Source organism: Sus scrofa, chromosome 4, assembly GCF_000003025.6.
Source record: "Sus scrofa isolate TJ Tabasco breed Duroc chromosome 4, Sscrofa11.1, whole genome shotgun sequence".
NCBI lineage: Eukaryota > Metazoa > Chordata > Mammalia > Artiodactyla > Suidae > Sus > Sus scrofa.
In genome coordinates, this window is record NC_010446.5 from 91,473,531 (window position 1) to 91,501,317 (window position 27,787).

General features: G+C 39.5%; 3 protein-coding genes across 3 annotated transcripts; all 3 read left to right on the forward strand.

Moving 5' to 3' along the window:
- LOC110260312 (olfactory receptor 6N2-like) lies at window positions 1-5,830 on the forward strand. The gene has a single exon (XM_021089602.1). It carries the CDS (start codon window positions 2,977-2,979, stop codon window positions 3,919-3,921), a length of 945 nt encoding a protein of 314 aa, XP_020945261.1. The 5' UTR covers window positions 1-2,976; the 3' UTR covers window positions 3,922-5,830.
- LOC100156472 (olfactory receptor 6N1) lies at window positions 3,091-27,540 on the forward strand. The gene is made up of 2 exons (XM_021089604.1): window positions 3,091-3,191; window positions 23,882-27,540. Exon 2 carries the CDS (start codon window positions 23,900-23,902, stop codon window positions 24,836-24,838), a length of 939 nt encoding a protein of 312 aa, XP_020945263.1. The 5' UTR covers window positions 3,091-3,191; window positions 23,882-23,899; the 3' UTR covers window positions 24,839-27,540.
- Window positions 8,690-18,412, forward strand: LOC100157689 (olfactory receptor 6N2). The gene is made up of 2 exons (XM_001926902.3): window positions 8,690-11,592; window positions 14,963-18,412. The coding sequence occupies exon 2, from the start codon at window positions 14,969-14,971 to the stop codon at window positions 15,920-15,922; it is 954 nt and encodes a 317-aa protein (XP_001926937.1). The 5' UTR covers window positions 8,690-11,592; window positions 14,963-14,968; the 3' UTR covers window positions 15,923-18,412.

The window sequence follows — 27,787 nt, forward strand, 5'->3', positions numbered from 1 at the left end:
TTCTGAACACACACTAAAACATACTTTTTTTTTTTGCTTACATTTTAAGTCTGTATAACTTTAAATACAATCTTTTCTGCATATCATGAACTAGTTGATGGAGGTGTGAGGTCTTGTTCCATTCCTGATACAGAATACTGGCTAGGTGAGCACTCTGTGCTGAGAGGTGATGACACAAAAGAGAAGAAAATCCATTCTTGCTTAGGCAAGACCTGTACTTGGAGCCCTCCAACCCTTTCATATAGATCTCTGGTTTTGTGCTACTCGCTCTGGGTAGTGTCTACGAATCCTAAGCTCAGGTATTTATATCGCATCATTAGCCTTCTAATCTACTCAGGTAGTGCTAAGACTTTCCGATACACAACTGGACAGGCAAATGAAGAAGCAGGTCTGTTGTGGAGCCAGCCTCGTGAAGAGGAAATATAGGACTATCAAGGCGATGTGAGTACATAGAGAACTACAGATAAGTATTAAAATGGCAACTCTGAGTTCAGCGCAATTATTCTTTTGAAGAGTCTAGATAGATGGCTAGTCTGTGCAGATCCATGAAATAAGGATGGAAACAAAGAGTCTTTTGGTGTTTGGGATTGGGGAGGACCCAGCAATTTAGTGCAAGGGCAGTTGCAACGATCCATCCTGGAGAAAGGTCAGGTACTTCAGGTGAAGTGTCATATGGGCTCAATGCCGGTTGAGATTGAAGGAGGCTCTCTGGTGGTCCAAATACTTGAGCTTTACTTTTCTCCAAGAGATGCTTCCAATCCTGCAGTTACATTTGCCCTCTCAGAAGCCAACATCTTCTTTTCCTTTTGCCTAAAAATCACCAGAAATTGGATCTCAGAAAGTTCAGTGATTGCCTTCATTTCAGTGTTGATGTACTGGTTCATCACTTATGTGATCTCTTTACCTTCGATTTAACTTAGTAAGAGTATTGTCCTCACATTTGATTCTGAATAAAGTACACTTGTATTTATAAATGATTCAAATGCATTACTTCCCGTAGATAACTTTGATTATTTTTCTAGATTTCATGTCCATCCAAGTACGTGCTCATGGATAGAGCCCAACTGGGGTTAGAGCTCAGATGCTTATCTCGAGACTTTTTGGTGAAAATATTAAGGAGGCGGCTAACGATAAAGTGATCATAGAAGGGAACAAGTGTCATAAGGCAGGCTTACGTAATAATAACAGTGGTGAAGATGAATGCAATGGTAGCAATCCTGGTAATATAAGCTTTGAAGGATGCAGTTGGAACAGAGTATCAGGTGTTCAATAAACAACGACTGAGCCAATGAATAAACGATAGAGGACCCGATGAATGTAGAGATAATGGTGGGGGTGCTGGAGGGGGAGATGTTCAACACGGAAGTGAGAGTGGTGCCCACGTTGATTTTGTTTATATGGTGATGAGGCTAATGGTAAGCAGAAAAAGCTGAATGAAAAATCTTAAGAGGAATTTTTTTTTTTTTTAATGACTCTCACTTCTATGATGCTCAAAATGTCACTCTCAACATGTGCACAAGTTTGTCCATGCGGGCTTGTCTCTTCCCATAGACAGCGATGTGGAACTTGCAAAAAATTCTGGTGGCCCCAAAGAGGCAATGTCCCTCAGTTTGGATTCCATAGCCCAACCTCCCAAACTCAGGGCTGCAAAATTAAGAAGAGTCACTGGAGAAAGAGAGCAACTCTGCTTTAATTCCCTGTGCCCAATGTCCTGCCCCAGGGGAAAATTTGCTGAGACCTAGTCACACCCAGCAACCCCCGGGACCACAGCGAGGAGCCCCTGGGAAGCCAGGATTTTCAGGAACACAAGATTCAAATAGGGACTTTATTGTGTTGGAGTGAAAAGGACAATGAGAAAGAAGTTACGGGCCTTATTGTCACCCAAACAGCCAGGTACTGGTCAGGGATGGTGCAGCAGAGATTGGAGGAACTGAAGAAGAGGACTAAGAGAGGGCTCTGACCTTTCCTAGGTGAGGGCTATTAGATGGGTGGGAAGAAACCTTTTGGGACATTACTGTACATCTCCGATCTTCACCTTCATCCTGAAAACACTTTTCTTTTAGTAGCTCTGGAGAACCACAGCTTGTCTGGGCTATGAGGGGCTTTATAAGTTATCTGTTCAAACTTCTTCACTTTAGAGAAGAACACGTTGACGTAAAAGAGGAGAAATGGCCAGGCTCAAGATTTGTTTTCAGTTGGCGGCCCAGCAAGTTGAGGGGGCCAGTTCCCAAAGAGAATGTGTTTATCTTTTTCTACAGCCCTTGGAGACTGATTCCTTAGGACCCTGACGTCACCACTTCACACGCACTTTCCTAGTACATAATTCCTTTTGGAAATCCTTCCTGAAAATGCACTGTGTCTAATCGTTGATTCCTCAACTGGCCCCGTCATTCTGAGCTTTGAGGGACTCTTCTGGAGAATTCACCTTTCTTTCTTCTCCCTCCTCTCCCTCCATCAGTCCTTACTGAGAACATTCTTAAGGTCCAGAGAGGCTCCCTGAGCGAACTTACCAGTCACATTTGAGAAAGCATTTGTCACTTTTTCCAACAATCAGTTGGGCTGATTGTTGTATGTGGGGGATGTGGCACAGGTGGGTGCTGCAACCGTGGGGCATTTAACCTGCACTGCAAGTAGAAGAGCCTGCACATTTTCCTATTTCTTCCATTTCCTGGTGGAGTATGTGGGAGAGTATTCTGGGGCCTGGGACTCTGGTGTCACAATCTATACAATCAGAAGAGGGCTTTGACCAGGAAACCCAGACTCCACTTCCACTCTGTCAGCAACAGTCTGTGATAGTGTGCAAATCACTTCTGCCTTCTGGCTTTCAGTTCCTGTTTTGAAAAGTGAGAGTGGTTTGATAAGGCATCAAGGGATACCTTCAGGCTTATGCATTCTATACTTCTGGCTCTGGAAAATTTCTCTAGCAGAATCCTGAAGTAGTTCATTTCCTGTCTGTGCCCCTTGTTCCTAGGAATCATGGGTCATGTCAATCACACATGGATGCCGAGTTTTCTTCTGGCTGGCTTCACCACCACTGGAATCCTGCAACCTCTGGCTTTCTTGGGGACACTGTGCATCTATCTCCTCACCCTGGCAGGGAACTTGCTCATCATTGTCCTGGTTTGGGCAGACTCTGGGCTGTCCACACCCATGTACTTCTTCATCAGCGTCCTCTCCTTCTTGGAACTCTGGTATGTCAGCACCACCGTGCCCATGCTGCTGCATACCTTACTCCATGGGCGTTCACCCATCTCCTCAGCTGCGTGCTTTGTCCAGCTCTATGTCTTCCACTCCCTGGGCATGACTGAGTGCTGCCTGTTGGGTGTCATGGCACTGGACCGCTACCTTGCCATCTGCCGTCCACTCCATTACCACTCACTCATGAGCAGGCAGGTACAGTTGTGGCTAGCAGGGGCCAGTTGGGTGGCTGGCTTCTCAGCTGCCCTTGTGCCAGCCAGCCTCACGGCCACTCTCCCCTTCTGTCTGAGAGAGATGGCTCATTACTTTTGTGACCTGGCCCCACTAATGCAGTTATCATGTGTGGACACTACCTGGCATGTGCAAGTCTACATTGCAGTTATTGGCATTATCAATGCATGCAATCTTTTATTCATTTTAGCTCTGTATGTGGGGATCCTGAGAGTTGTTCTAAAGCTGCCCTCAGCTGCCAGCCGAGCCAAGGCCTTTTCCACTTGTTCCTCCCATATAACTGTAGTGGTGCTATTCTTTGGCTCTGCCTTCATTGTCTACGTGGGGCCACCTGAGAGTCACCCCAAGGGCATGGACAAGCTTATTGCTTTGGTGTATACTTTTCTCACGCCGTTTCTCAACCCCATTATTTATACTCTTCGTAATAAGGATGTGAGGGAGGCTGTCTTGAGGGTCACCCAACGTATTAGGTCTCTATTGAAAGCTCTCTGATGATCAAGTCATAGGGCGGTCATTTGGTAAGGGTAAGTTTTAGATGATTAGTGAATGAACTAATCAAATAATTTATCAAATATTCTGCATATGCCCATCTAAATGGATTCCATTTTGGATTGGGGCAAATTGGAAAGTTTGTAGAGGTTGGAGAAATAGGACTCTAAACTCGTAACTACTTAATATGAGTGAAAGATCACATAAGTTAAAAATAATCAAATCATAAATATGTAAGTGCAAATATTTATGTAGACTTAGAACTTAGAGAGATAACTGTGTTTAAAAGACTTTAAAAGAACCAAAGCTGACTGTGGAAATTTGCTCAAGTTAGGATTCCTAGATAAGCTCTGAACAAGTAGTAAATGAGGTTAGCAGAAAGAAAAATAAAAGAATTTCTTGGATAAATGTTTGGGTGTTGATTGGTGAGCCATGGAAGAGGGTTCATAAGAGTATGGAGCTTGGTATTTCTGGGTGATCCTGCCATAGAAGAATGTTTAAAGATGGATCTGAGAACTCACTTTCTAATCGGGAAGATCAAGGGGTTAATTTCTGGGGACGCTGGGTTTGCTGATGCTTAAAAGTAAGTTGTAGAAATAGATCCTGCTCTTGAATTTGAAATCATTAGTTATCAACAAGGCAACATTATTGATAACATCTTTTGAGTGCAAAACCAGCTCTGGGAGACAAGAGGAAATATAAAAAGGAAGCACAATTTTTGTTTTCAAAGAGCTTGCAGTTGTATTTTGAGGAGCCGTTGTCTTCTCTGTCTCTGTCTCTCTCCCCGTCTCTCTCTCTCTCCCTCAAATACACACACACACACACACACACACACACACACACACACACACACACGCACACACCAGTAGCAGCAACACATTAATTCGTATCAAGAAATGGACTTTTCCATTTTACTTTCTGCATATCTGTGTTAGGGGGAGGGAAGGCGTGTATGGCTTGGCAGAAAGGGAATGAGAAAGATAAAAGTTTTAAAGAAATTTATTCTGACATTTTCCCTAAACCTGAGATTTTGGAATCCTCATATCCTGGCCACTCGGTTGGTACTTTTATGAAAGTTCTCTTCAAATTGGATTGGAAACTGTACAATCTCCTTTGGAGATTCCATCTTAGGATAACATGGCCCCAACTATACTGAAAATACCAAAGGAAAACTCATTTTAAAAATAATTCTTCTGGGCAGCATTTTAGAAAATGACAGGGTAAACGAGCTTTGGGTTTCCTGTTTTTGCCTAACGGTGTCGAAATACTTTATTTCTATTACAAGGATGACTTGGTGTTTAAGTTATTTTACTGGGAGGAAAATGTGTATGAAGTGACATCCAGACTATTCTTCCCATGGAGTAACTCTCTTACTAATAGAGAACATGACCTGCCACAGGGTCTTACAAGGATTGCTCTGGTCAGCTTTTCTGCTCTGGGCTTCCTTGCTGTCTCTCCTTTCCAGAGGTAGGATTGGGCTCCCTGCTTCCCAGAACCATCCCGTGCTCTCCCCTAATTTCGTAATCTCTTCCATAGACATACTATTGATACTTAAATATTTTGTGTCCTTTTTCTCATTCATTCTCCCACAGCAGGGAAAAATGGATATGTGTCTTTCCAAAGTCAACAGGTAAAGAGTCTGAACTCAAAAAGTTTAACTCTACAGAGCAAGATAAAACAATAGCATTGCATTTTTTTTATTATTTTTATTTACTTAATTAATTAATTTTAGGGCTGCACCCGCAGCATATGGAAGTTCCCAGGCTAGGGGTTGAATTGGAGCTGCAGCTGCAGGTCTATGCCACAGCCATAATAACATCAAATCCAAGTCTAATTTGCAACTTCTGCTGCAGCTTGCAGCAACGTCAGATCTTAACCCACTGAGTGAGGCCAGGGATCAAACCCTCATCCTTATGGACGCTAGTCGTGTTCTTAACCCATTGAGCCACAATGGGAGCTCCAAAACAGCATTTTAAAAAAACAAGGGTCTGATTCTGCTGGCTGAGTTTTCATTGTCCCTGCTGTTTCTGCCAACTGTGGATTTTTCAGAGTTTGTATGAACCCAGGAATCAGGTCCATGTGCCTTTTCACTTAAATATAGGCTAGCTAGAGAAAATCCTTTTGAACATGATTTATATAAATCTGCAGAGTCATTATTGGAAAAATGATTTTTATGAATCTGCAGAGTCATTACTGGAAAAGCATTTTGTTCCTAACAATCACAAAGTTCTGAAAATAAGAAATTATAGGAGTTCCTGGGAGTTCCCGTCGTGGCTCAGTGGTTAACCAATCCGACTAGGAACCATGAGGTTGCGGCCTTGCTCGGTGGGTTAAGGATCCGGTGTTGCCGTGAGCTGTGGTATAGGTTGCAGATGCAGCTTGGATCCCGTGTTGCTGTGTCTCTGGCATAGGCTGGTGGCTACAGCTCCGATTAGACCCCTAGCCTGGGAACCTCCATATGCAGCAGGAATGGCTCAAGAAAAGGCAAAGAGACAAAAAAAAAAAAAAAAAAATATAGGAGTTTCCATTGTGGCTCATTGGAGTAAGGGCCCCACATTGTCTCTGTGAGGATGTGGGTTCAATTCTTGGCCTTGCTCACTGTGTTAAGGATCCAGCATTGCCTTGGCTGTGGCATTGGCCTCAGCTGCAGCTCCAATTTGACCCCTAGCCAGGAAACTTCCATATACTATAGGTACAGCCCTAAAAAAAAAAGACGAAAAAAAAAAAAAGTCTCTAAACAAATGTTGAGGCACAAGTGATGGCTTTACTGTTTCTTTTCAATTATAGTTTATTTCCTTCTTAGTAGGCTAGATATTCTGCTATTTTTATTTTCCTTCCTCGAAAGAGGGCTTAGATGACATTTTCATGGACATCCCTGCTCCCATCAGGGTTTGTCAGGGTTATCTCTGCCATCATCAGGTCACATGAAGGGCACTGACTTCCAGTTCTGAGTGACAGGGCACATGATGGATATAGCTCTCCAAAAATCTGTATTTGTTGATTGTGTCAAAGCCAAAATTAGAGAAACTTTATAGAAGAGTATCTATGTGCTTTACATTCACTTGACACTTTTTTTTGCTGAACAAATACTTTCTGCGTTAAGGAAAGATATCATTTCAGGGATCATGACAAAAGGAAGCAATCTCAAAACAGTAGAGTCAGAAAAATATCTCTCAAAAGAATGTGTGTGTGGGTGGGTGTGGGTGTGCGTGCATGAAAGGGGTCTCTAAGCTACAGCCCTGGATTCAGCTATGGCCACAGATCAACACAGGTAGGCAGCCTGTTTTGGGGAAACAAACTTTGTTGGGATACAGCCACTTCCATTTATTTACATATTGTCTGTGGCTAATTTTATGCTACAGAAGCAGCATTAAGTAGTTGCAACAAAGACTATAGGGCTTGCAAAGCATAAACTATTTTCTCTATGGCCCTAATAAAAAGTTTGCCCACCCCTTCCCTACAGCATTTACATATTGTCCTATAATGTATGGTCTGGTAAATAGTAAGTTGATTAAATTACAATCTTAGGACAAATAGTATTCTCAGGACCTGTTAATAAGTGTTCCCTTGGAGTGCCCATCGTGGCTCGGTGGTTAACGAACCTGACTAGTATCTATGAGGATGCGGGTTTGATCCCTGGCCTCCCTCAGTGGGTTAAGGATCTGGTATATCTGTGAGCTGTAGTGTAGGCTGGAGGCTATAGCTCTGATTTGACCCCTAGCCTGGGGACCTCCATATGCTGCAGGTGTGGCCCTAAAAAGAAAAAAAAAGTGGTCCCTTACCATTTTCATATTGGTGTTTCATTTGGCATCACTCCGATGATGATTCTGATTTTGAGACAGTGTCCTTTGATGTTTTACACAATACTAAAAACAAACAACAACAAAAAACAAAAAACTATTCAATTATCACCAGGGCTTCTTACTTTCTATTTCTCTCTCCTGCATGATCCCAATTCTATGAACATGCCCTGGATATACTTGGGGAGAAAAGGAAAAAAAAATGTGGGTTGGATGAGAGTATTGTCAGGACAGCTTATTTTTAGAAAAATAACTTTTCCTATAGAATGTTTATTTCAAAATGACTTTCAATCCAAGGATCTAGGGGTCTGTCACAGTGGTCTCTGCTCAATCAGCACGGGCACTCAATAGTCTTATTAATACCCTGGAAGAGAACTTAAATGGTGTACTTGTCAAATCTGTAGATAAAGTGGGGGAGGAACACACAAAAGGGCAGATGGCAAGATCAGAATTTAGAAGTATCTGAAAGCACTGGGAAGATAGATAGACTCTCACGAGATGCACTTTAGTAGAAGTGAGAAAGGGTCTTCTTCTTGGGCTTCAAAACAGAAAGGGCAAGAACAATAACCACAACAAACCTCTCCAAACAAGTACAGGCAGGAAACAAAAAAGTTCATAACCATTTTTAAACTGTACTGAATGTCTTCTCTGTGCCAGCCCCCATGCCAGGCAATAGGGATACAGCACTGAATGGACAGATATGGAACAAACACAATCTCTGCCTTCATGAAGTCAACAGTCTAGGAGTTGCTGTTGTGGCACAGACGAAACAAGTCTGACTAGTATCCTTGAGGATGCGGATTCCATCCCTGGCTGTGCTCAGTTGGGTTGGGGATCCAGCATTGCAGTGAGCTGTGGTGTTGATTGCAGATACTTGGATCCAGTGTTGCTGGTGGCTGTGGTGTAGGCAGGCAGCTATAGCTCCGATTCGACCCCTAGCCTGGGAAACTCCTGGGTGTGGCCCTAAAAAAGCAAAATAATAAATAAATAAGTAAATAAATAAATAAATAAATAACAGTTTATAAATAGATATGGGATAAGTTATTAGAAATTGGGTGGATTCAGAAATACACATTTCTCTAGAAACACACAGCAGAATCCGGCCTATCCTGGTTGTAAATGTTGTGTATGTTTGTGTGTGTGTGTGTGTGTGTGTGTGTGTGTGTGTGTGTGTGTGTAGGGGTTATCAGAAAAGACTTTAATTAATTAATTCAACAAATAGTTCTTGAATGTCTACTTTGTGTAAGGGAAAATACTAGGCCCTGAATGATTATGTTAAATATACTTTAAAATCTCTGTTTTGACTCACTTTTTCATTTATTTATTTATTTATTATTTTTTTATTTTCCCACTGTACAGCAAGGGGATCACTTTTTCATTTATTGATGAAAAGAGAGAAATAAACATATGACTAAATAACTAAAACTTGTGCTGGGAAAGGAACAGTCAAGATGCAATGAACAGAAGGAAGGTTGGAAGATTATAGTGTGGGCAGGTCAGACCTCTGAAGAAGAGATGTTCAAGTGGAGACCAGAGGAATGAGGAAGTGTTACCTCGGTGAAAGGGGTCCAGGATGGAGGGACACCCTAACAGGATTTTGTTCTAGGACTGCTCCAAGCAGAGGGGAATGGGATTAAAAAACATATAGGTTTTAGCTGACTTCCATTTTTGTATGGCGTCTTTGTAGTCTTGGTACTATTTTCAGAGACCAAGACAGTGACAAGCAAAATCCAACCTCGAAGTGGCCAGTATATTGAGGAACTTTAACATATATGTGGATCAGCTGAAGGCTCTTCAGATGGAAGAAAAGATCGTTGAGGCAGGGCATCAAAACTGTCTTCTAGCATTTGTGACACTTAGTGTTGCACTGAATCTAAAATATCTCCTTAGGGCCAATGCATGGAAGTAAAAAGGAGATGGATTTCATTCAGGAATTTTAAAGAATACAGAGTTGTCCTGGTTTTGATGATCTTATAATATAGTGAAACTCCTTGACAGGGAAATTATAAATTTATGTGAAAAACACTAAAAGGGAAAACGATATAATGGTAGGGAGGGAAAGAAAAAGCTTATGGATACCTAGTACCTACTAGACTTTGTATTTTGCCCTTTATGTTTTTTATCTGAGAGAGAGAAAACACTCAAAGCTAGCCCATGGTGTTGTCACAAAAAACCAACATCAAAGTCACTGTGTGACCACAATGAAGACAGCGAGGAGGAAGAGGAAGGCAATTTTTTAAACGTTTATAAGAACATACAAAAACGAGATCACCATACAAATGAGGGGAAAAAAATCTCCCTCTCCTAGCTAATAGGAATGACTGCTGCTTCTTTATCAATTGCAACTTTAGTCTACATTCTAAATAAAATTCATTAAGATACCCAGTTATAAAATTATCTCCAGTAACTGAAGTAATGCAATCCAGATCAATTCCTGCTTCTTTGGACTTTCAACCAAATCACCTAATATGAGCCCACATCCTATAATCATCCTTTCAGAACAACCCCTTACTGAAATGCTCCACAGTCCACTTGATGTATGATCTCCCTCATTATAGCAAGTCAATAAATCCAATTCTGTTAAAATAAAGGTGTGTTACTGTTCTATTACTAGAAGGTATTGCCATGTTCTCTGATTCTCAAAGTAACCCAAATATGCCCTCTTTATGGGTGAAGAAAATAAGGTTATGAGGGGTTAAGTAACTTAGATGTCTTTACAGAGCTGTTTGGAGGACTCGAATTAATAAGCATCTACTCTACACCTATAAATGAAACAAGAATGTATGCAGACACATTGGAGAATGAATGTAGCTACTTTTTGTTTTCATCTCACATTAGCCTCAAAATACTTATACATGAGACAATGTAGATTCAAAGAGATAAATGACTGCCCACGGGCATGTAGGTAATGAGTGGTGGCCAGGAGCACAGGTCTTGAGGCAGGCACTGTTTGTGGCTCTGTGTCCTTGGTTGTGTTCCTTCACAATAATTCTGTGGGCAATGGAGCTTAGAAGCGATGAGCACAGGTTCCGGTGTCAGAGTAGGTTGGTTCATGGTCCTGACAAGAGTAGTTATTAGGTGTGACCTTGGACACATTATTCAACTCTCTGTGCCTCAGTTTCCTCAAATGTAAAATGGGAATAACAATTGCACTAACCTCATGGACTAACTGGGAGGATTGTGTCAGTTGATGCATGCATTATGCTTAGAAGAATATGTGTTACCTAGGAAAAGATCAGCAAATGAGTATTTTATGAGAGCCAAGATTGAAATTAAGGTTTCTGAGGCTCTAAAACCCACTTTTTTCCCCCAGAAGAAGCAGCTATATCAGAAAGTCTTCTCAAAGGAAAAGCAATGTTGCACTGGATCAGGCATATAATCAGGAAAAGTCATTATTTGAAAAGATGAGGGGACATGCAAAGTCTCTTTGGACTTGTGAGGTGAAACAAGGAAATATCAGTGCAGATGTTTATGGGAAGAATTGTAGGAGGGTTGAAGGTCATGTTTGCTGAGCCAGAGTCCAAGAGTCCATGTTAAGAAATCACTAGAGATGGGGAGAAGGGTGAGAGTTGAAGAAGGGGTGATAGGATAGCAAGCATTTGGGGAGAGCCTTCTCTGAGCATACTGGGTAGAAGAGGCTTGGCTTCTGTCCAAGTACCCTCCAAGGAGCCTTGCCCAGGCCTGATTCTCATCTGTCCCTGGGGCTGGTGAGGTCTCCTTTGCCTATGCCCCTAGTGGCCTGATATAGTCAGGGTTAGCTCTGGGGACTCAGACCCATGGGGACAGATCTTGCTGAAGAGGAGGAAGTCTCACTCTCTCACATATATCTAGCAAAGAAAGGCAAAGGCAGATACTGAACGATGTTCTGTGCCTGGTAAGTGATCTGGGGATCTGGAAGCTGGGACTTGTAATAAAGGATTTGAAAAGATAGTATGTTGAAGTTAGAGAGTTGATTTAGTGGAAAGATGACTTAACTTGAACTTGGAGTGTCCAATTTTGAGAATCATAGAGTATAAGATTTAGAAGAAACTTTAAAGGCTGTCATGTTTACCCTCCTCTTGTTTGACACTTAAATTTGCTCTAGGAGTTCCCGTCATGACTCAGTGGTTAACGAATCCGACTAGGAACCATGAGGTTGTGGGTTTGATCCCTGGCCTTGCTCCCTGGGTTGGAGATCCGGCGTTGCCGTGAGTGAGCTGTGGTATAGGTCACAGATGCAGTTCGGATCTGGCATTGCTGTGGTTGTGGTGTAGGCCGGCGGCTACAGCCCCAATTAGACCCCTAGCTTGGGAACCTCCATATGCCGCGGGAGCAGCCCTAGAAAAGGCAAAAAGACAAAAATCAATCAATCAATCAATAAATCAATAAATTTGCTCTACAACCAAGAGATTGGTTAATGGCCAGTTTGTGAATGTTGAGAGACCACAAGTTGCCCTGTACGCTGCCATAGTCATCGATGGCAGAGTAGAGGTATCTGAGAAAATCATTCATGACATAGGAGCTTTAAATAAGAAGGTCTAAGATACTGTATCATCTCAGGAGCAGCTGTACTCAAAAAGTTTTCACCTAGTGAGTGCTGTACCCAGGCTCTCTAATGGAGAAGGGGGTTAAAGACACTTGGTGACGTAACTGTGTGAGATCTAGAGGCGTTAGGAGTGTTCCTGAAATTATTTCATGTTTGTAAGAACCTACGCGTATAATTAGCTTACAAAAAGCTAACTTGTAGAAAGATAAAAAATCCTGAATAACATTTACCTATGTGCAAAAGATGATCAAAATATTTCTTGAATGTAATTTTTCTGGGTGGATGAGAGTAATGAAGGGTTCTTCCACAGGATCAAGGGAGGAGAGGCAAGACACAATTTGAGATACCAAGTTTATTTAGCTCTATTGAGCTTGAAGTGCTGTGAGGACAAGAAGGATGTTTTCAGATGCAACTGAAAAATATAATTAAAATTTAGTCCACAAAAATTTAAGTATATTCAAGAAAAATAGAGTTCACAATTCTATGCTTATTGTTCTAGGCACTGGTGAAGGATATGCTTATAGGTTCTAGGCATTGGTGAAGGATAATAAGGTACTACATTTGCTCTCAAAGATCTTACCCATTTATGGGGACTATAGACTAATTATAAATGTAATACAATAGGATACGTGGACACTGTAAACATTATGAAGACATAGTTCATGGGGGGTTCAGGAAAGGCTTCACTAAGGAGCTAATATTTGACCTCATTTTGAAGAATGAGAAGCAATTACCAGATGGAGAAAGGAGAATAAAAGGTAAACCAGAAGCAAATGGTTGGGAAGAGCAAATTTTCCAGATTGTAATCAAGCAAAGCTTTCTGTTTTAGCATATTTGCTTCCTGTAATTAGAGGGGTGAATATACAGTTCCATTAAAATAGAAGATATTCAAGAAAAATGCAATAAACATTAATTGCTTTGAATCAATTTAGTACTTAAAAATATCAGACTTAGAAGTTAATTTCCACTGCAGAACATTTGGGTTTGGGAGCAATATTTGTATTTGGGTCTGTGGTATGTGTTGAAGGGAAAGTATTTTTTTGAGGGGGTAGTCTATTAATTTTTAAATAATTATTAGATTAATTAGTTTGATTAAACAGTTTTTGGAGTTCCCATTGTGGCTAGGTGGATTATGAACCGACTAGTAGCCATGAGGATGTGGGTGTGATCGCTGGTCTTGCTCAGTGGGTTAAGGATCTGGTGTTGCTCTGAGCAGACACAGCTCGGCCAGCAGTTGCAGTTCCGATTACAGCCCTAGCCTGGGAACTTCCATATGCCACAGGTGTGGCCCTAAAAAGATTAAAAAAAAAAAAAAAGCAAGAGACTAGTTTGTCAGTATGGTGGCTAGAATTCAGACAGCCCTCTCCAGGTGCAGTGTGATTTGCATAGGCTCTGGTGTGACCTACATTGCCTACAATTTTTTTGGCATTTAAAGTCACATTGTCTTTTTTGTTGTGATGCTTTCTTTTCTCTTTCGCTTATTTTTGCATCTGTTTCCCTTTGTGCTTGAGAACAACCAGAATACCTGTTATTTTTTTCTATGACATGTTGCCAGTCCAGTTGTATATTTCTCACCCAAGTTGTTTTTCTGAAAATGCAGGATGTATGCTAACTGCCACTGTATCGTGTTCATTTTTCAGTCTGCACTCTCTCACCACATATGTTAACACCACTCTCATCTCTCCATCAGCAATACCCAGATGGCAAACTCACACTTTCATCTGTGAGTCTGAAGAAGAATAATGATGTTTTAAAAATATACAACTGATCCTGTCATGCACTTACCTAACCGTCTCCAGTGGCTCCCCACACATTTTAAGATAAGATCTCAGATCACTGGGTGAGCTTTCCCAGTTGCCTTACCATAGAGAGACCTATATTTCTCTAACTCAAGCTGCTTCCAGCCTAGGGCTTGCAAGTGTGCTTTTTGTCTGAAATGTTTCTTCTCCTCTTTCATTTAACTCCTACTCTTCCTGGAAACTTCTGCTCAAGGGCTTCCAACTCTGAAAAGCTTCCTCAGTCATCCTTGTCTGAGAAACGGGCCCCTTCCTTAGCACCCTGTACTTCAAGGCTATATCAAGATGACTATTGTGTCTGGTACCCAAGGAGGGCACAAATTTTCTGGTCACAGGATTGTACCTTGTTTCATTCTGTATTCCTTATGCCTGACACATGCGTATCAATAAAAGTTTATAGAGGTGAACTGAGCAATAAGAAAAGACTTGCCACTGCATTAGTCCCGTGGACAAAATTCCCCATTTGACACCTTGCTGAAGGAAAAACTATGACCTGGGGAGGGGGAATAGAATGCTTGGGGAAGGTCACGTAGTATAGAGATAAACAGCAGGAAGTTAGAGTGCATAAGTTCAAATTCTGTTTCTGTGAAATTCTGTATCTATATGAGATAGAAAATCTTCATAATCTATTCTTTCTACCCCTATATTTTATCATCTGTATAATGGGTATAATAATGACACTTATTGCATGTGTGAGAATTAAGTCAAATATTGAAGGCAAATCACTTGTAAAATGCTTGATGCATAATAAGTATTAATAAGTGTTAGCCCATTATTTTTAGGATAGTATAAACTGCGGCAGCAGTGGTAGCAGTAATTAAATTTCTGCCTTTTATATTAAAAAATAGTAAAGACAAATAATTTTGAGTTGGATTTTGCAGTCATCTCAATCCAGTTTTTTCTTCTTTCCTTCCCCATCTCAGCCTCCCATGGAGCCATACAACCTTTCAAGCCTGGCTGAATTTGTGCTCCTTGGTTTCCCCAAAGTAGGACATGTCAGGGGCTGGCTTTTTGTCCTGCTGCTGTTGGCATACCTGTTCACTATTTGTGGCAACATGCTCATCTTCTTAGTCATACGACTGGATGCAGCTCTACATACACCCATGTACCACTTTGTCAGTATTCTCTCCTTCTTGGAGCTGTGGTATACAGCCACCACCATCCCAAAGATGCTAGCTAATCTTCTCAGTGATAAGAAGACCATTTCTTTTTCAGGATGCCTCCTTCAGACCTACTTCTTCCACTCCTTAGGGGCCTCTGAATGCTACCTTCTTACAGCAATGGCCTATGACCGATACCTGGCCATCTGCCGGCCCCTCCACTACCCTGCAATTATGACCTCAGCACTTTGTGCCAAGATGGCTGCTGGTTGTTGGACTTGCGGCTTCCTGTGTCCCATTTCTGAAGTCATCCTGATCTCCCAGCTCCCTTTCTGTGGCTACAATGAAATCCAACACATCTTCTGTGACTTTCCACCTCTTCTGAGCCTGGCCTGCAAGGACACTTCCATTAATGTCCTGGTGGACTTTGCCATCAATGCCTTCATCATCCTTATCACCTTCCTCTTTATTATGGTGTCTTATGGGAGAATCATTGGGGCTGTACTGAAGATAAAAACAACAGCAGGAAGAAAGAAAGCCTTCTCTACATGTGCCTCACATCTTAGTGTGGTCCTCATCTTTTTTGGAAGCATCATCTTCATGTATGTGCGGCTAAAGAAGAGCTATTCACTGACCCTTGATCAGACACTTGCTGTAGTTTATTCTGTACTAACACCACTGATCAACCCAATTATCTACAGTCTCCGTAACAAGGAACTCATTAAGGCCATTAGGAGAACCATCTTCCAGAAGGGAGAGAGAGCCAGTCCCACGCACCACTGACTTTTGACTAAGGCTTTTCTTCCACTTCAATGTTGGTCTCATAAAAGTTCTATGTACCATTGCACATATGTATCAATGTGCCTTGAATAAACGTCCCATCATCACACACGCAATAAATCTTATTTCCACTTACCTTCTCAAAGACTTTATTTCTTTATGTTTTCTTCTGTTTCCTGCATCTTTATACTTTTGTTTTTTCCTTGAAGATTTCTTCCAGCATTTAAGAATACTTTAGTATCTCCATTCTCAAAAACAAACATACACATTTCCTTCATTACAAATTTCCAACCAGCTAGAGGTCTACTTTACCATTCCCTTTTCCAATCAAACTTCATCATATCAAACATTTTTTCAGTATTAGTAATAGCACAATCTTCTGTTCTTTACTTATTCACTTTTTGATCCTTTCCAATCTGATTTTGGCTCAAACCTTTCAATGAATATTTTGCCCAGATCAGTAATGACCTCCAAACTGCCAAATCCATTAGACCCTTCTTGTCATTCCTCTTTCTTGAATTTATGATACACTTAACTAATTCTTCTCTTAAAAAAAAATCTTGTCTCTTAGATTCCATGCTATCCTTGTTTCATAATTTTCTCCTTATCTCTCAAATTGGTCTTCATCAGTCTTTTTTCGTCCTATAGCACTATCTTTCTAGGTGCTCAGTTATTCCTACAGATTTAAATTCCATACCTAACTATGCCAACAACTCTTGTACTTATATCTCCAAACCAGAATTCTTTTCTGAGCTTCAGACTTATATACCCAAATACCTCTTAACAACCCTATCTGTAGTTAAATCCTCCACCACTGAGCTATACCCCCTTAACAAACTTATCTGGATATAGCCCAGGAATTTTAAACTTAACATGTAAAAAATGAGGATTTCTTTTCCTTCTAGTCTCTGCAAGAATTTTTATAAAATTATAATTTTTGATTTTTTCAATGTTTTATAAAAATCTCAGGTAAATCTTCAATTTTTCAATTCTGAAAACTTGATGCTTCTTTTTTCCCTGTGCTTGGATAGGACTAGTTCGAATAATTTATTTCATTTCTTCTTCCACCCATACTTCTAGTTCATTAATAACATATGCCAATGATTCTTTGAAATACATCCTCAAATCTGTTTTTTTTTCTCTTTTTCTTTAATGTTACTATCCTGGCATGAATCTCCAACATGTCTCAACTGGATTAATACAGTAATATTCCATCCACTCTCCATGAGCCTACTCTTGTCCCATTCTAATATATTTTCCACAGAAAACAAAAGTGGTATATTTTAAGACTAAATTGGATATGCCATCCTCTAAAACCATGATAGATTCCCAATTGCTCATAAGATAAAATCCAAAACCTCATCATGCTTAATAAAATTAAACAATATTCTTCTATACCTTCATCTCCAACATTCACTCCCATCTCTTCTCCCTCACTTGACTCTTATCTAGTCACATTATCACTTTTTGAGTTCTTTAAATACTTTAAGATCTGCATGGCTTCAGGAACTTTGCACTGTACCCCCTAAAATCCTGGAACTCTTCAGGTGACTCGCTGCTTCAATTCATTGCATGAGTTTCCATTCCAAATGTCACTTTCAAATGACACTGTCTTTTAAAGACTTCTAAACACCTGGCCTAATTTATGTTACTTTTCTTTTGAATTCTTTTGTTTTCCTTCAAAATATGTATCAAAATGTATATATATGCATGTTTGTGTATATATAAATGTAGATATAATTTGTCAGTTTTTCCTACATGTCTATAAAATGTATTTGGTCTAAAATCATGTCAGTTTTGTTACTTGCTATATTTATATCCATTATCTAGCAAGTGCCTAAATATGGTAAGTATTCAGTAAAAATGTAAAAAATGGAATAGGTAATGACTCTTACCCAGTTTTATCACTGACATGTTTTTATCTTTAGTGATTCTGTTCTGATTCCAACCACTGCTGGAGCCCACTCCCTTCCTATTTACTAATGAAAGGTAGCATCTTTCTTCTCTCTCTTGCACATCCTCTGTACCTAGTTTTAACATTCCATGTGAAACAGAAAACAAAGGAGTCAGAAATGATAGAATGAAACAATAAACTTACTTTGTGCCTGATTCCTAGTTTGTTTTACTCCCTCTATTTGATTTGGTAAAAAATTGACTACACTCCAATAAGTTATGTGTAATTATCATAGGACAAATTTGAGGCTTAATTAAGAATAAGGTTCAGAGGAACTGGGCAAGAGTTTGGTCAAGGAAAGAATCTTTGTCAGGGAAAAGCCAGTTGTTTATTTACCCACACATCAACTAAGATAGCATGTCAACTGGAGGGGAGGTAGAATTAGTGGAGAACTTTCAAGGATAGATCATATTCAAGTTCACAAACAGAAGTGATTGAAAATGAAATAAAGAAGAGAGGAAAAATTAACTAAAAGGAGAGTGGCTATTTAGACCATATTGGCATATAGAGATTGAGAAACCTGAACAAATCAGTAATCATTTATTAATAAAATTATTAATTAAAAATCTATCCATACCAGTCAAGGAATAAAATAACACTTTGACTCAAAAGTTAAATTATTAATTAAAATCTATCCACAATGAACAAAAAACCCAATAACCTTCACAACTCAGTTTGAAAAAAGTAAAATCCTCAAGGAATAGATTAAGAGGCGGAGAAGAAAAAAATTGGATAAACAACTTTGAAGGTGTGAATGGGACTCAGAAGGTATAAAAATTATTTAAATCCTTTTGCAGAATATATTGTAATTTATAAATACATTTTTTACATTCATTATCACATCTGATCATTCTTCCTTTCATATGAGGAAAGTAGTTATCTTCTTCATATGAAATACAGGAAGTCAAACACTCAGTTACATGGCTAATACCACATAAATGCCTGGAAGAACAGTTGGGATTGAAACTCAAGATCCTGAGGTAGGGGCAAGACGACAGAGTAAAGAGGAAGCTCCTGTGTAGGGGAGAAATATAACTGCAATAGATATAAGCAACAGGCAAGAGTAGGAGTCTGCCTTGACAGTGTTTACACACTCGGCCTACCTCTGTCCTTACTCTCTCTGGTCCAAAAAGGTCAGACACATTTTAGAAAGATCTTGTCATAATTGGAAGATATATCTTTTTTCCCATGTCTCATGACAGGGACCCTTTTGAATCCAGAGCTCCCACAGCAATTATTATTAATTTTTGGTAGGTTCAATTTATTTTCTAAAAAAAATTTAGTAAAGTATCATTGATTTGCAATGTTTTGTCAATTTCTGCCGTACAACAAAGTGACCCAGTTTTATATATATATATATATATATATATATATATATATATATATATATACACACACATTCTTTTTCTCATGCTATCTTTCATCATGTTCTGTGTCCCAAGAAATTGGACATATTTCCCTGTGCTGTAAGTAAGAACTCATTGCTTTTGTTTATCTATTCTAAGATGTAATTATTGTTTTATTTTGTTTTGTTTTACTGAAGAAAGTCATTGCCCCGGGGAGCTATTCTATCTCAATTACAATGGTGGTTACTATTAAGTGTAGTGAACTAATGGGTGATGAAGGACCATTGGCTAATGACTTCTGTAAGACAGTTTCCCTTCCTGAGAGAGCACTTTAGCAACCCCAGGAGAGCTGCTCTAAGGCCCAGGGGCTTCTCTCTCTATAAAGACCCCATCAAGAACGTAGGTCATGGGATAGGAATCTTTCAGGGTTCAACTTAACTCCCATAGGTTCCCAAACTGCTAAACTCCAACTCTTCCAGGACCCAGGAGTACCAGACTTTGACGCTCTAAACAAGAGGTAGGAAGTGAGCAGAGTCTTTTCCAACTCCTGACTCTGAGCAGTGGCTGGGCTGCCAAAGTCACACCTGACAGAGCCCTCCCACCATCAAGCTGTAGGTAAGAACCTTGTCAGTCAGGCATTTCTATCATCATGCTATTTTCCAGTCTGAGCACCAGGAAGAAACTTAGAGCATTCAGAAATTGGGAGAGGTGAGAATAATTAAATTTTGCAGGACTTATTCAGAACACACAAATGATTAAAATACACCCTCCCACACATAGATATTTTGCTTTCCAAATGTTATAATAAAGACTTTGGGCTTAGAATTAGAAAATTGGCTATGTTTTAATTAGTGTGACCTTCAGAAAATCATCTTCCCTTTCTGGATTCCAGTTTTCTTTCATGCAAAATGAAGACATAGAAAAAGATGATCTCTAAAATTCATCCCCCTCCTAACTCCCAGCTTTTTGACCCTATGCTTAAATAATTTGGGGCTACAATAATGCAACTCTGGAAACTAGAAAATAGAATGCAAGAAATTTTTTCTAAAAGATTTTTTGGAGTAAGGTGAACAGAATATGATTGCAAAGGACTGAATTAAGGCAAATGCTCTTTTATGCATGTGATAACATATAAAAGCCCTGACTCAAAATATCAGGAGGGCAGTGGAAGGGAATGAGTAACTGGTGAGCTAAGGAGCTGTGCAAGTTACCTTAATTTCATTATTCTTTTTCATTAACCTCCACAGCTGCAGTGTATCAGGCATTGTGCTAAGCATCTGGAGGAAGGGGCATAATGTGAGTTGTCTTTAATTGCAAAAATCTCACAGAGAGTTGCTTTGGGATGGTAAGATATATGCATAAAAATAATTTTAGTACATGACAGGATATAATTGGAGGAAAAGTTGAGGAAATAGTTCTGGGAATTTAGAGGTAGAAAAAGTCAGTGTTCATCATGGATGATCAAGGAAAAATGTGAAGGGACCTGAGTTGGAAAATGGTTTAGAAATCTATAGAGTGACTTTGGAAGTGTATTCTAGTGAGGATACACTACAAACAAAAGAGTAAAAACTAAATAAAAGGACTCATTTGACAAATAGTGATACCCCTACAGTGATGAAAATAATTTTTAGGAGTTCCTGTCGTGGCTCAGTGGTTAACAAATCCGACTAGGAACCATGAGGTTGCGGGTTCCATCCCTTCCCTTGTTCAATGGGTTAAGGATCTGGCGCTGCCATGAGCTGTGGTGTAGGTCGCAGACATGGCTCAGATATGGTGTTGCTGTGGCTGTGGTGTAGGCCAGTGGCTACAGCTCTGATTGGACCCCTAGCCTGGGAACCTCCATATGCCACAGGAGTGGCCCTACAAAAAGGCAAAAAAAGAAAATAATTTTTAAAGTTATGAGTCTGTACTAGAACAATGGGGTTTTTCCACAGAAAAACTAATACTAGCAGGTGAAACTAGATTTAAGGTCAATAGAAGGAGGTGGGTTATCAAACTGAAGCATTTCAGCAATGGGAGAGAACTGTTTAAAGAGACAAGGACCTTCATGTACTGTCAGGCTAAGCAGAGGTTTGACACCTATTTTGGGGGGGTTCCCATGGTATGGATTCCCTTCTGGTGAGAAGATCTGAGTTTATACTGGTCTGAATCAAAAGGAAAAACATAAGGACAATATTGAGTTTGGTGCATATTCTTTATTCTGTTGTTTCTTCTTTTTGTTTTGGTTATGTTAAAGGATCTTTCATTTTTATAAATTGATGAGAAACACTGACATATTTAAAATATTCTTAGTGATCCAATGAAATCCACAATTATGGAAGCCGCTAAAGTGATAGTGATAGTGCTTAATGCTTCTTCCAAGATTGACTCAGTCTCTTGGTGCTGGAAACTGAATTATGATAGTAATTAAAAATTATAAAAGAAAATTAAGTAATGCAAGGGGAAAAGCATTACTTTTTTTGCCATTTGGAGTGAGGTGTGTGGTTTGAGATTTCACAATTTTGAGCATTTTTTGTCATATTGAGTGAGGTGTGTGATTTGAGAATTCTCTGAGAATTGTGAATCGGAGAGTTGAAACTGTACAGAGGTGTTAGTTTATAGTGGGAAATAATGCTTGACCTAGTCATGGTGACTTTTATTTCCCAGGCAGAGTATCCAGGGGGGGAAGATAGCAGGTCATCACTGAGCAATGAGGTAATGTATAGCTTGAGAATGAGTCTTGCGGAAACCTTGCTTTCTGAGATAAGAAAGGACAAGATATTGGCTTCTAACATTCAACCTTGAGGCCAGACCCCCATGTATATCTGAAAATTTAGTTAATATCTCTATACAACTCATCTATGAGTGGGGTTGGGAGGCCAGGGATGGAGTAGGGCAGCTCCAGGAATGGTGCTTTATATTTATACTTAGAGGCAAGAAAAGTAAAACACCTAGAAAAAAATTATTTGAGTTGGATAGAAATTTGGGAATAACCTTTTATAGGAGCCATGTTTGCATTCAAGATTTGAAGGAAGGAGAAGGAAAAATTGGGAAGTAGACAGATATGGATTCAAAGTGAGGAAGACTAAGGCAAAGTGAAATCTCTGATATTAAAATAGTTCTTCTGAAGCAGGGTCACACATACAAGAGCTCTGTCCAGAAGAAGTCCTTAGTAGAGAAGCATCCTATGTTAATTATTGCAATGATAAAAGTTTTGGTATGAGAGGTGGTCATGTTGCTTGGATTTAGAAGAAAGTGTGCTACAAAAAAGCAGAGTAAATAGCATTAGATAAGATTAGAGGTGCCTAGAGAGGGAAGAAGTGATAAGCTTGAAGAGCAGAGATCCTGCTGCATGGCACAGGGAACTATTATCTAGTCACTTATGATGGAACATAATAGAGGATAATGTAAGGAAAAGAACACATATATGTGTGTGTGTGTGTGTGTGTTCTTTGTATGTGTGTGTGTGTGTGTGTGTGTGTGTGTGTATGAATTACTGGGTCACTTTGTTGTACAGTATAAACTGACAGAACACTGTAAATCATCTATAATGGAAAAAATAAAAATCATAAAAAAGAGGGAACAGAAAGAGGATTTGGAGGCAATGAGTAATAGACAACTCGAGAGGAGTTTATTGAAGGGACAGAGAAGGAAATTGAGCAATGGCTGTGTGGTAAGTGAACCAAGAGAAAGAATTTGGGGGCTTGTTTTTTGTTACCTAACAAGTAAGAGTAGTAGCATAGTTCTATGATGACCAAGGGTTCTTTTAAAAAGCTGTATAGCAATTAGTTGCTTCTCTATTTTCTCTGTTAGAATATTAGTTTCTCAAATTCAGTGCCATATTTTCTTTATCTTCTTAGCCCCTGTTCTAGGCATAATGCTTACAGTACAGAAAATTTTCAATTAACTTTTGCTACATTGACCTCAACAGAGCAGTATATAAATATTTACCACTTGTGAATCAATAAATTGTAAAAGAGCATTTGAAGTTCGTGGAGGGGAAAAGTGGTAAGAAGGATTGCTAAGTCCACAATTTGGACCAGAGATGCAGAGATTTGCTTCCCGGTTTTCCTCTTTTATTTACTGAAATTCCCTTAGCCTTGCCTGGGATTCTCACTAGTGTCCAAAAGAGGCAAAAGTCTGAATTACATGCCCCAGAAAGATGCTGTTGGATCTGTGTATCCATAAGGAAATGGAAAAGAGTTGAGGATGATTCTTTGGCATACAGAAAATTGAAGAAGAAACTAAATTAAAATTAGAAATAAAATATATATAGTTTAAACAATGTACTCTGGGTCCAATACACTACCAGTATTTTAGACCTTAGACAAAGAATATGTGAAAATGGTTATATAGACCTTGGGTGAGAAATACCTATATTTCTACCCATATAGATTCTATTTGGCAAGATAATTTTGTTACAGAATGCATTACAATGGCCAAAAATGGGCTGTAAAATAAAAGAAGACATTTTAAGTCTGGTTATAAGAGTAAATATTCTGAAGGAGGCTGTTGACCTTGGTTTGAGGGAGGGATTGAAACTCTGGCCTCTTAAAGCATGTGTACTATGAGTGCTTTACTCTGGAAGTTCGGGGGAAGGTCAAAAGTCCTCTGAGTGTTTCCTTCTTCTGAGGACTTCTTTGGCACAACTTTTTTCTTATCCTGCCATACTTTACATTTCAGGGATATGAATGGTGAACAATGAACGCCGGGAATTGGAGTCAGGTAACCGAGTTCATCATCTTGGGCTTTCCCCATGTCCAGGGTGTTCAGGCTTATCTCTTCCTTTTGTTACTTCTAATTTACCTCACTACTATACTGGGAAACCTGCTGATATTCCTGGTGGTCTGTCTGGACTCCCGGCTCCACATACCCATGTACCGCTTTGTTAGCATTCTCTCCTTACTGGAGCTTGGCTACACAGCTGCCACCGTCCCCAAGATGCTGTCAAACTTGCTCAGTGAGAAGAAGACCATTTCTTTCTCTGGATGCTTTCTGCAGATCTATTTCTTTCACTCTCTTGGGGCTACTGAGTGCTACCTCCTCACAGCTATGGCTTATGACAGGTACTTAGCCATCTGCCAGCCCCTCCATTACCCTACCCGCATGACCCCAGCACTCTGTGTCAAGATTGCTGTTGGCTGTTGGTTGGGAGGCTTGGCTGGGCCAGTAGCTGAAATTTCCTTGGTCTCTCAACTCCCTTTCTGTGGCCCCAATCGCATTCAGCACATCTTTTGTGATTTCCCTCCTGTGCTGAGCTTGGCTTGTACTGACACATCTATCAATGTCCTAGTGGACTTTGTTATCAACGCCTGCAAGATCCTGGCCACCTTTCTGTTGATCCTTAGCTCTTATGTGCAGATCATCCACACGGTTCTCAGAATTCCTTCAGGGGCAGGTAAGAAGAAGGCCTTCTCCACGTGTGCCTCCCACCTCACTGTGGTCCTCATCTTTTATGTGAGCATCCTCTTCATGTATGTGCGGCTGAAGAAGAGTTACTCACTGGACTATGACCGGGCTCTGGCAGTGGTCTACTCAGTGCTCACACCCTTCCTCAACCCCTTTATCTACAGTTTGCGTAACAAGGAGATCAAAGAGGCTGTGAGGAGGCAGGCAAAGAGGGCAGGGATACTGGAGTGATGGTGGAGGGGACAGGCCAAGTGTGCAACTGAGGATAGATGACCTTGGGGAAATATCAAGCATCTAGGACTTTTCTACAAGAGATCCTCAACTGGGGAAATGCTGCCTAGTTTTCAGTGTTAATGCAATCATTGCACTCTGTTGCAGCCACATGCAACTTGAGACCAGAGACTAGAGTCTTTCTAACAATATGATGTGCTGCAGTGATATTCAAATCTTAGACATTTAAATAACATACTTAGGATTTTGGTCAAATCTATGTCTTGCCTCCAATACATAATTTTCTTCAAAGTTACTTGATTTAGTGTGAATACATTTAGTCATGTTATAAACAATAATGTTTGCTAAATAAATTTTAGAGCAAAAATAAAAGTTTTTAATGTACCATTTACAGTCATTTTGTGCATACTGATCAGATCATTTATGTATTAAAATGGAAAACACTGGTGTAGTAGAGAAGAGCATGTTTTTATTATCACATATATCTGTGTTTAAATTCTAGTTTATTTAGTCACATTAATTACATGATCTCTGTAAAGTAACTCAAACTCTCTTAATTGATGAGTCAATTTCATCATGTGTTAAAAATATGTTCTTGAAGGTTGTTTTGAGAATTAGCAATAATATCTATAAGCCACAGTACAAAGTATCTAGCATATAATTAATAGTAGAAAAATTACATTTATCTTTATTTCTTTTACTCCACACAGACCTCTAGTCATTACTCTGAGTATTAGAACAATATCCAGGAAAATATAATTAAGCAAAAATACTTCCCAGATACTTTTCCCAAAAGGAAAGAAGTAAACTAGCCAGAGGGAGAACCTATGAGATATGTTGGACTTAGCAGTCTTAATAACTATTATCAGAATAAAATATGAGAATGTAAAATTTGAGTTCATACCAGGAAATAGGATAATTTTTCATGTTGGACTACTTTTTAATTTCATTTTAAGCTAATTATTTCCTTAAATACGTGGAAAATAATCTATAATTTAGTATATGAGAAATATGAGAATTTAATTATTAGCTGGTGTTAGGGATTATTTATGCATTGATATCTACTGTTAGTAGACAATCAAATGTTGACTATAAGAAAAGCTTTAATTCCATGTAGAATTACATAGATTACATAATAAGTATCTCAAAGTATTTGTTTTTCTGCCATCTTAACCATATCCATCCATCCATCCAGTCAATTCAGCACTTGTTTATTTAGCTCTAACTATACATCAGATGCTGTGCTAAGCTCTACATAAAATGATGAACAAAATAATAAAGACTATCCCTACCCCCCTTTTTTAAGTTCCTGTGCTTAGAGTGTTTTTAAAAGGGTTGAGAATTATACACATTATAATTGTAATTAATTTATAATTAATTGCATTTAATTAATTGACATTGTGGTAATTAGTAATAAATACACATGAATTATATCCTTGAGTAGGTTATATTTAAGCTAAATTATAAATTATAATTAGCAATTTTTTATGAAGGTAATAATTGCAATAATTATACCTATTTTAGAAAATTGGAAATACAGATCTAAATAAAACATTTGCCAAAACTATAGAGCAAGGCAGAATGAGGGACTCTGCATATGAAAACAAAGTGGGCCAGCCTCCCAGGATATATCCCTCTAGTCTTTAACAAGTCCAAGAAAGCAAAGAAAAAGGAGAAAGAGATAAAAGTAACAGAAAGATGATAACTAGGTTATGGATCTGGAATAGACACTGTCAGCCAGTATGCTGTCTCCTGAGAACTTGCAGAGACTGAAGTAAAAAGTGAGTCTCACTTTCAAGAAATTGAAAAGACAACTCACAGAAGAGGGAAAAATTTGTAAATCATATATCTGATAAGGGACTCATATTAAGCATTATAAAGCACACTACTAATTCACTAATAAAATGGCAAATAATCCAATTAAGAAATAAACCAAGGATCTGAATAGATATTCATTAAAAAGATACAAATGGCCAATAAGCATAGGAAAATACATTTGATATCATTAGTCATCAGGGAAATGCAAATCAAAACCACAATGAGATAGCACTATATTTTCACTGGTATCAAAAAGTCAGATTACCTCTATGTTGTTGATGATGTGGAGGAATCAGAACCATCACACACCACTTATGGGGATGTAAAGTGATGCAGCCGCCTCTGGAAAATTGTCTGGCAATTCAAAAAATTAAATGTAGGGGATGAGAGAGGATAGCAGAGTAGTAGGACATGAAGCTCACTTACTCCCACAAATACATTGGTGAATGTATGTATTTTTGGAATTATTTGCACAGAAAATTTGCTGAATGATGACAAAAGGCCCCAGGATTCTGATAGAGCAAGAAAAACTTCACAAAACTGAGTGGGACAAAACAAAGAAGAAAGAAGAAAAAGAGAGAGAAAATGAGTAAGGAAGCATGATGAGATCTTCACCCTTAGGAGGGAGATGGAAAGAGGAAAAGCCCCTGCACACTGGGAAGTCCCCCCAACAGCAAAGAGAACAGCCAGGACAGGAGAAGACAGAAATCTTTGTGAAGCCGTTAAAATGGAAACAGTCCTCCACAAATGGTCAGTGCTACCACCCTGCACTTCCTAGCAGTATCTTGATACAGGCAGGAGTTGGGAACAAAAACTCTGGCCTTGGAGATCAGACTCAGAGAGAGCTGGGGCTGGATATGTGGGAAAACAAAAGAAAACAAAACTGGGGTTAGCCATGCAGAAACAGCCTGGAGGGAGTAGGGTGATCACATTTGAGGGTATAAGCTGAGAAAACTCAGTTGGGCTTGGAGGCTAGGCACCATTGTTTGGGGGTGCTGGAGGGAAAGGTCAGGATCTACCACTACAGCCTTGTTTCCTGTGAGTGCTTTCAGGCTTCAGGATACAAACTACTCCAGCTCTAGAAGCCATGCAGGAGAAGCTACATGGATCAAAGGAATAAACCTATCTAAA

Coding starts and splice junctions, on each gene's coding strand:
- LOC100157689 (XM_001926902.3), top strand. CDS start 14,969: ATGGAGCCATACAACCTTTCAAGCCTGGCTGAATTTGTGCTCCTTGGT.
- LOC100156472 (XM_021089604.1), top strand. CDS start 23,900: ATGAACGCCGGGAATTGGAGTCAGGTAACCGAGTTCATCATCTTGGGC.
- LOC110260312 (XM_021089602.1), top strand. CDS start 2,977: ATGGGTCATGTCAATCACACATGGATGCCGAGTTTTCTTCTGGCTGGC.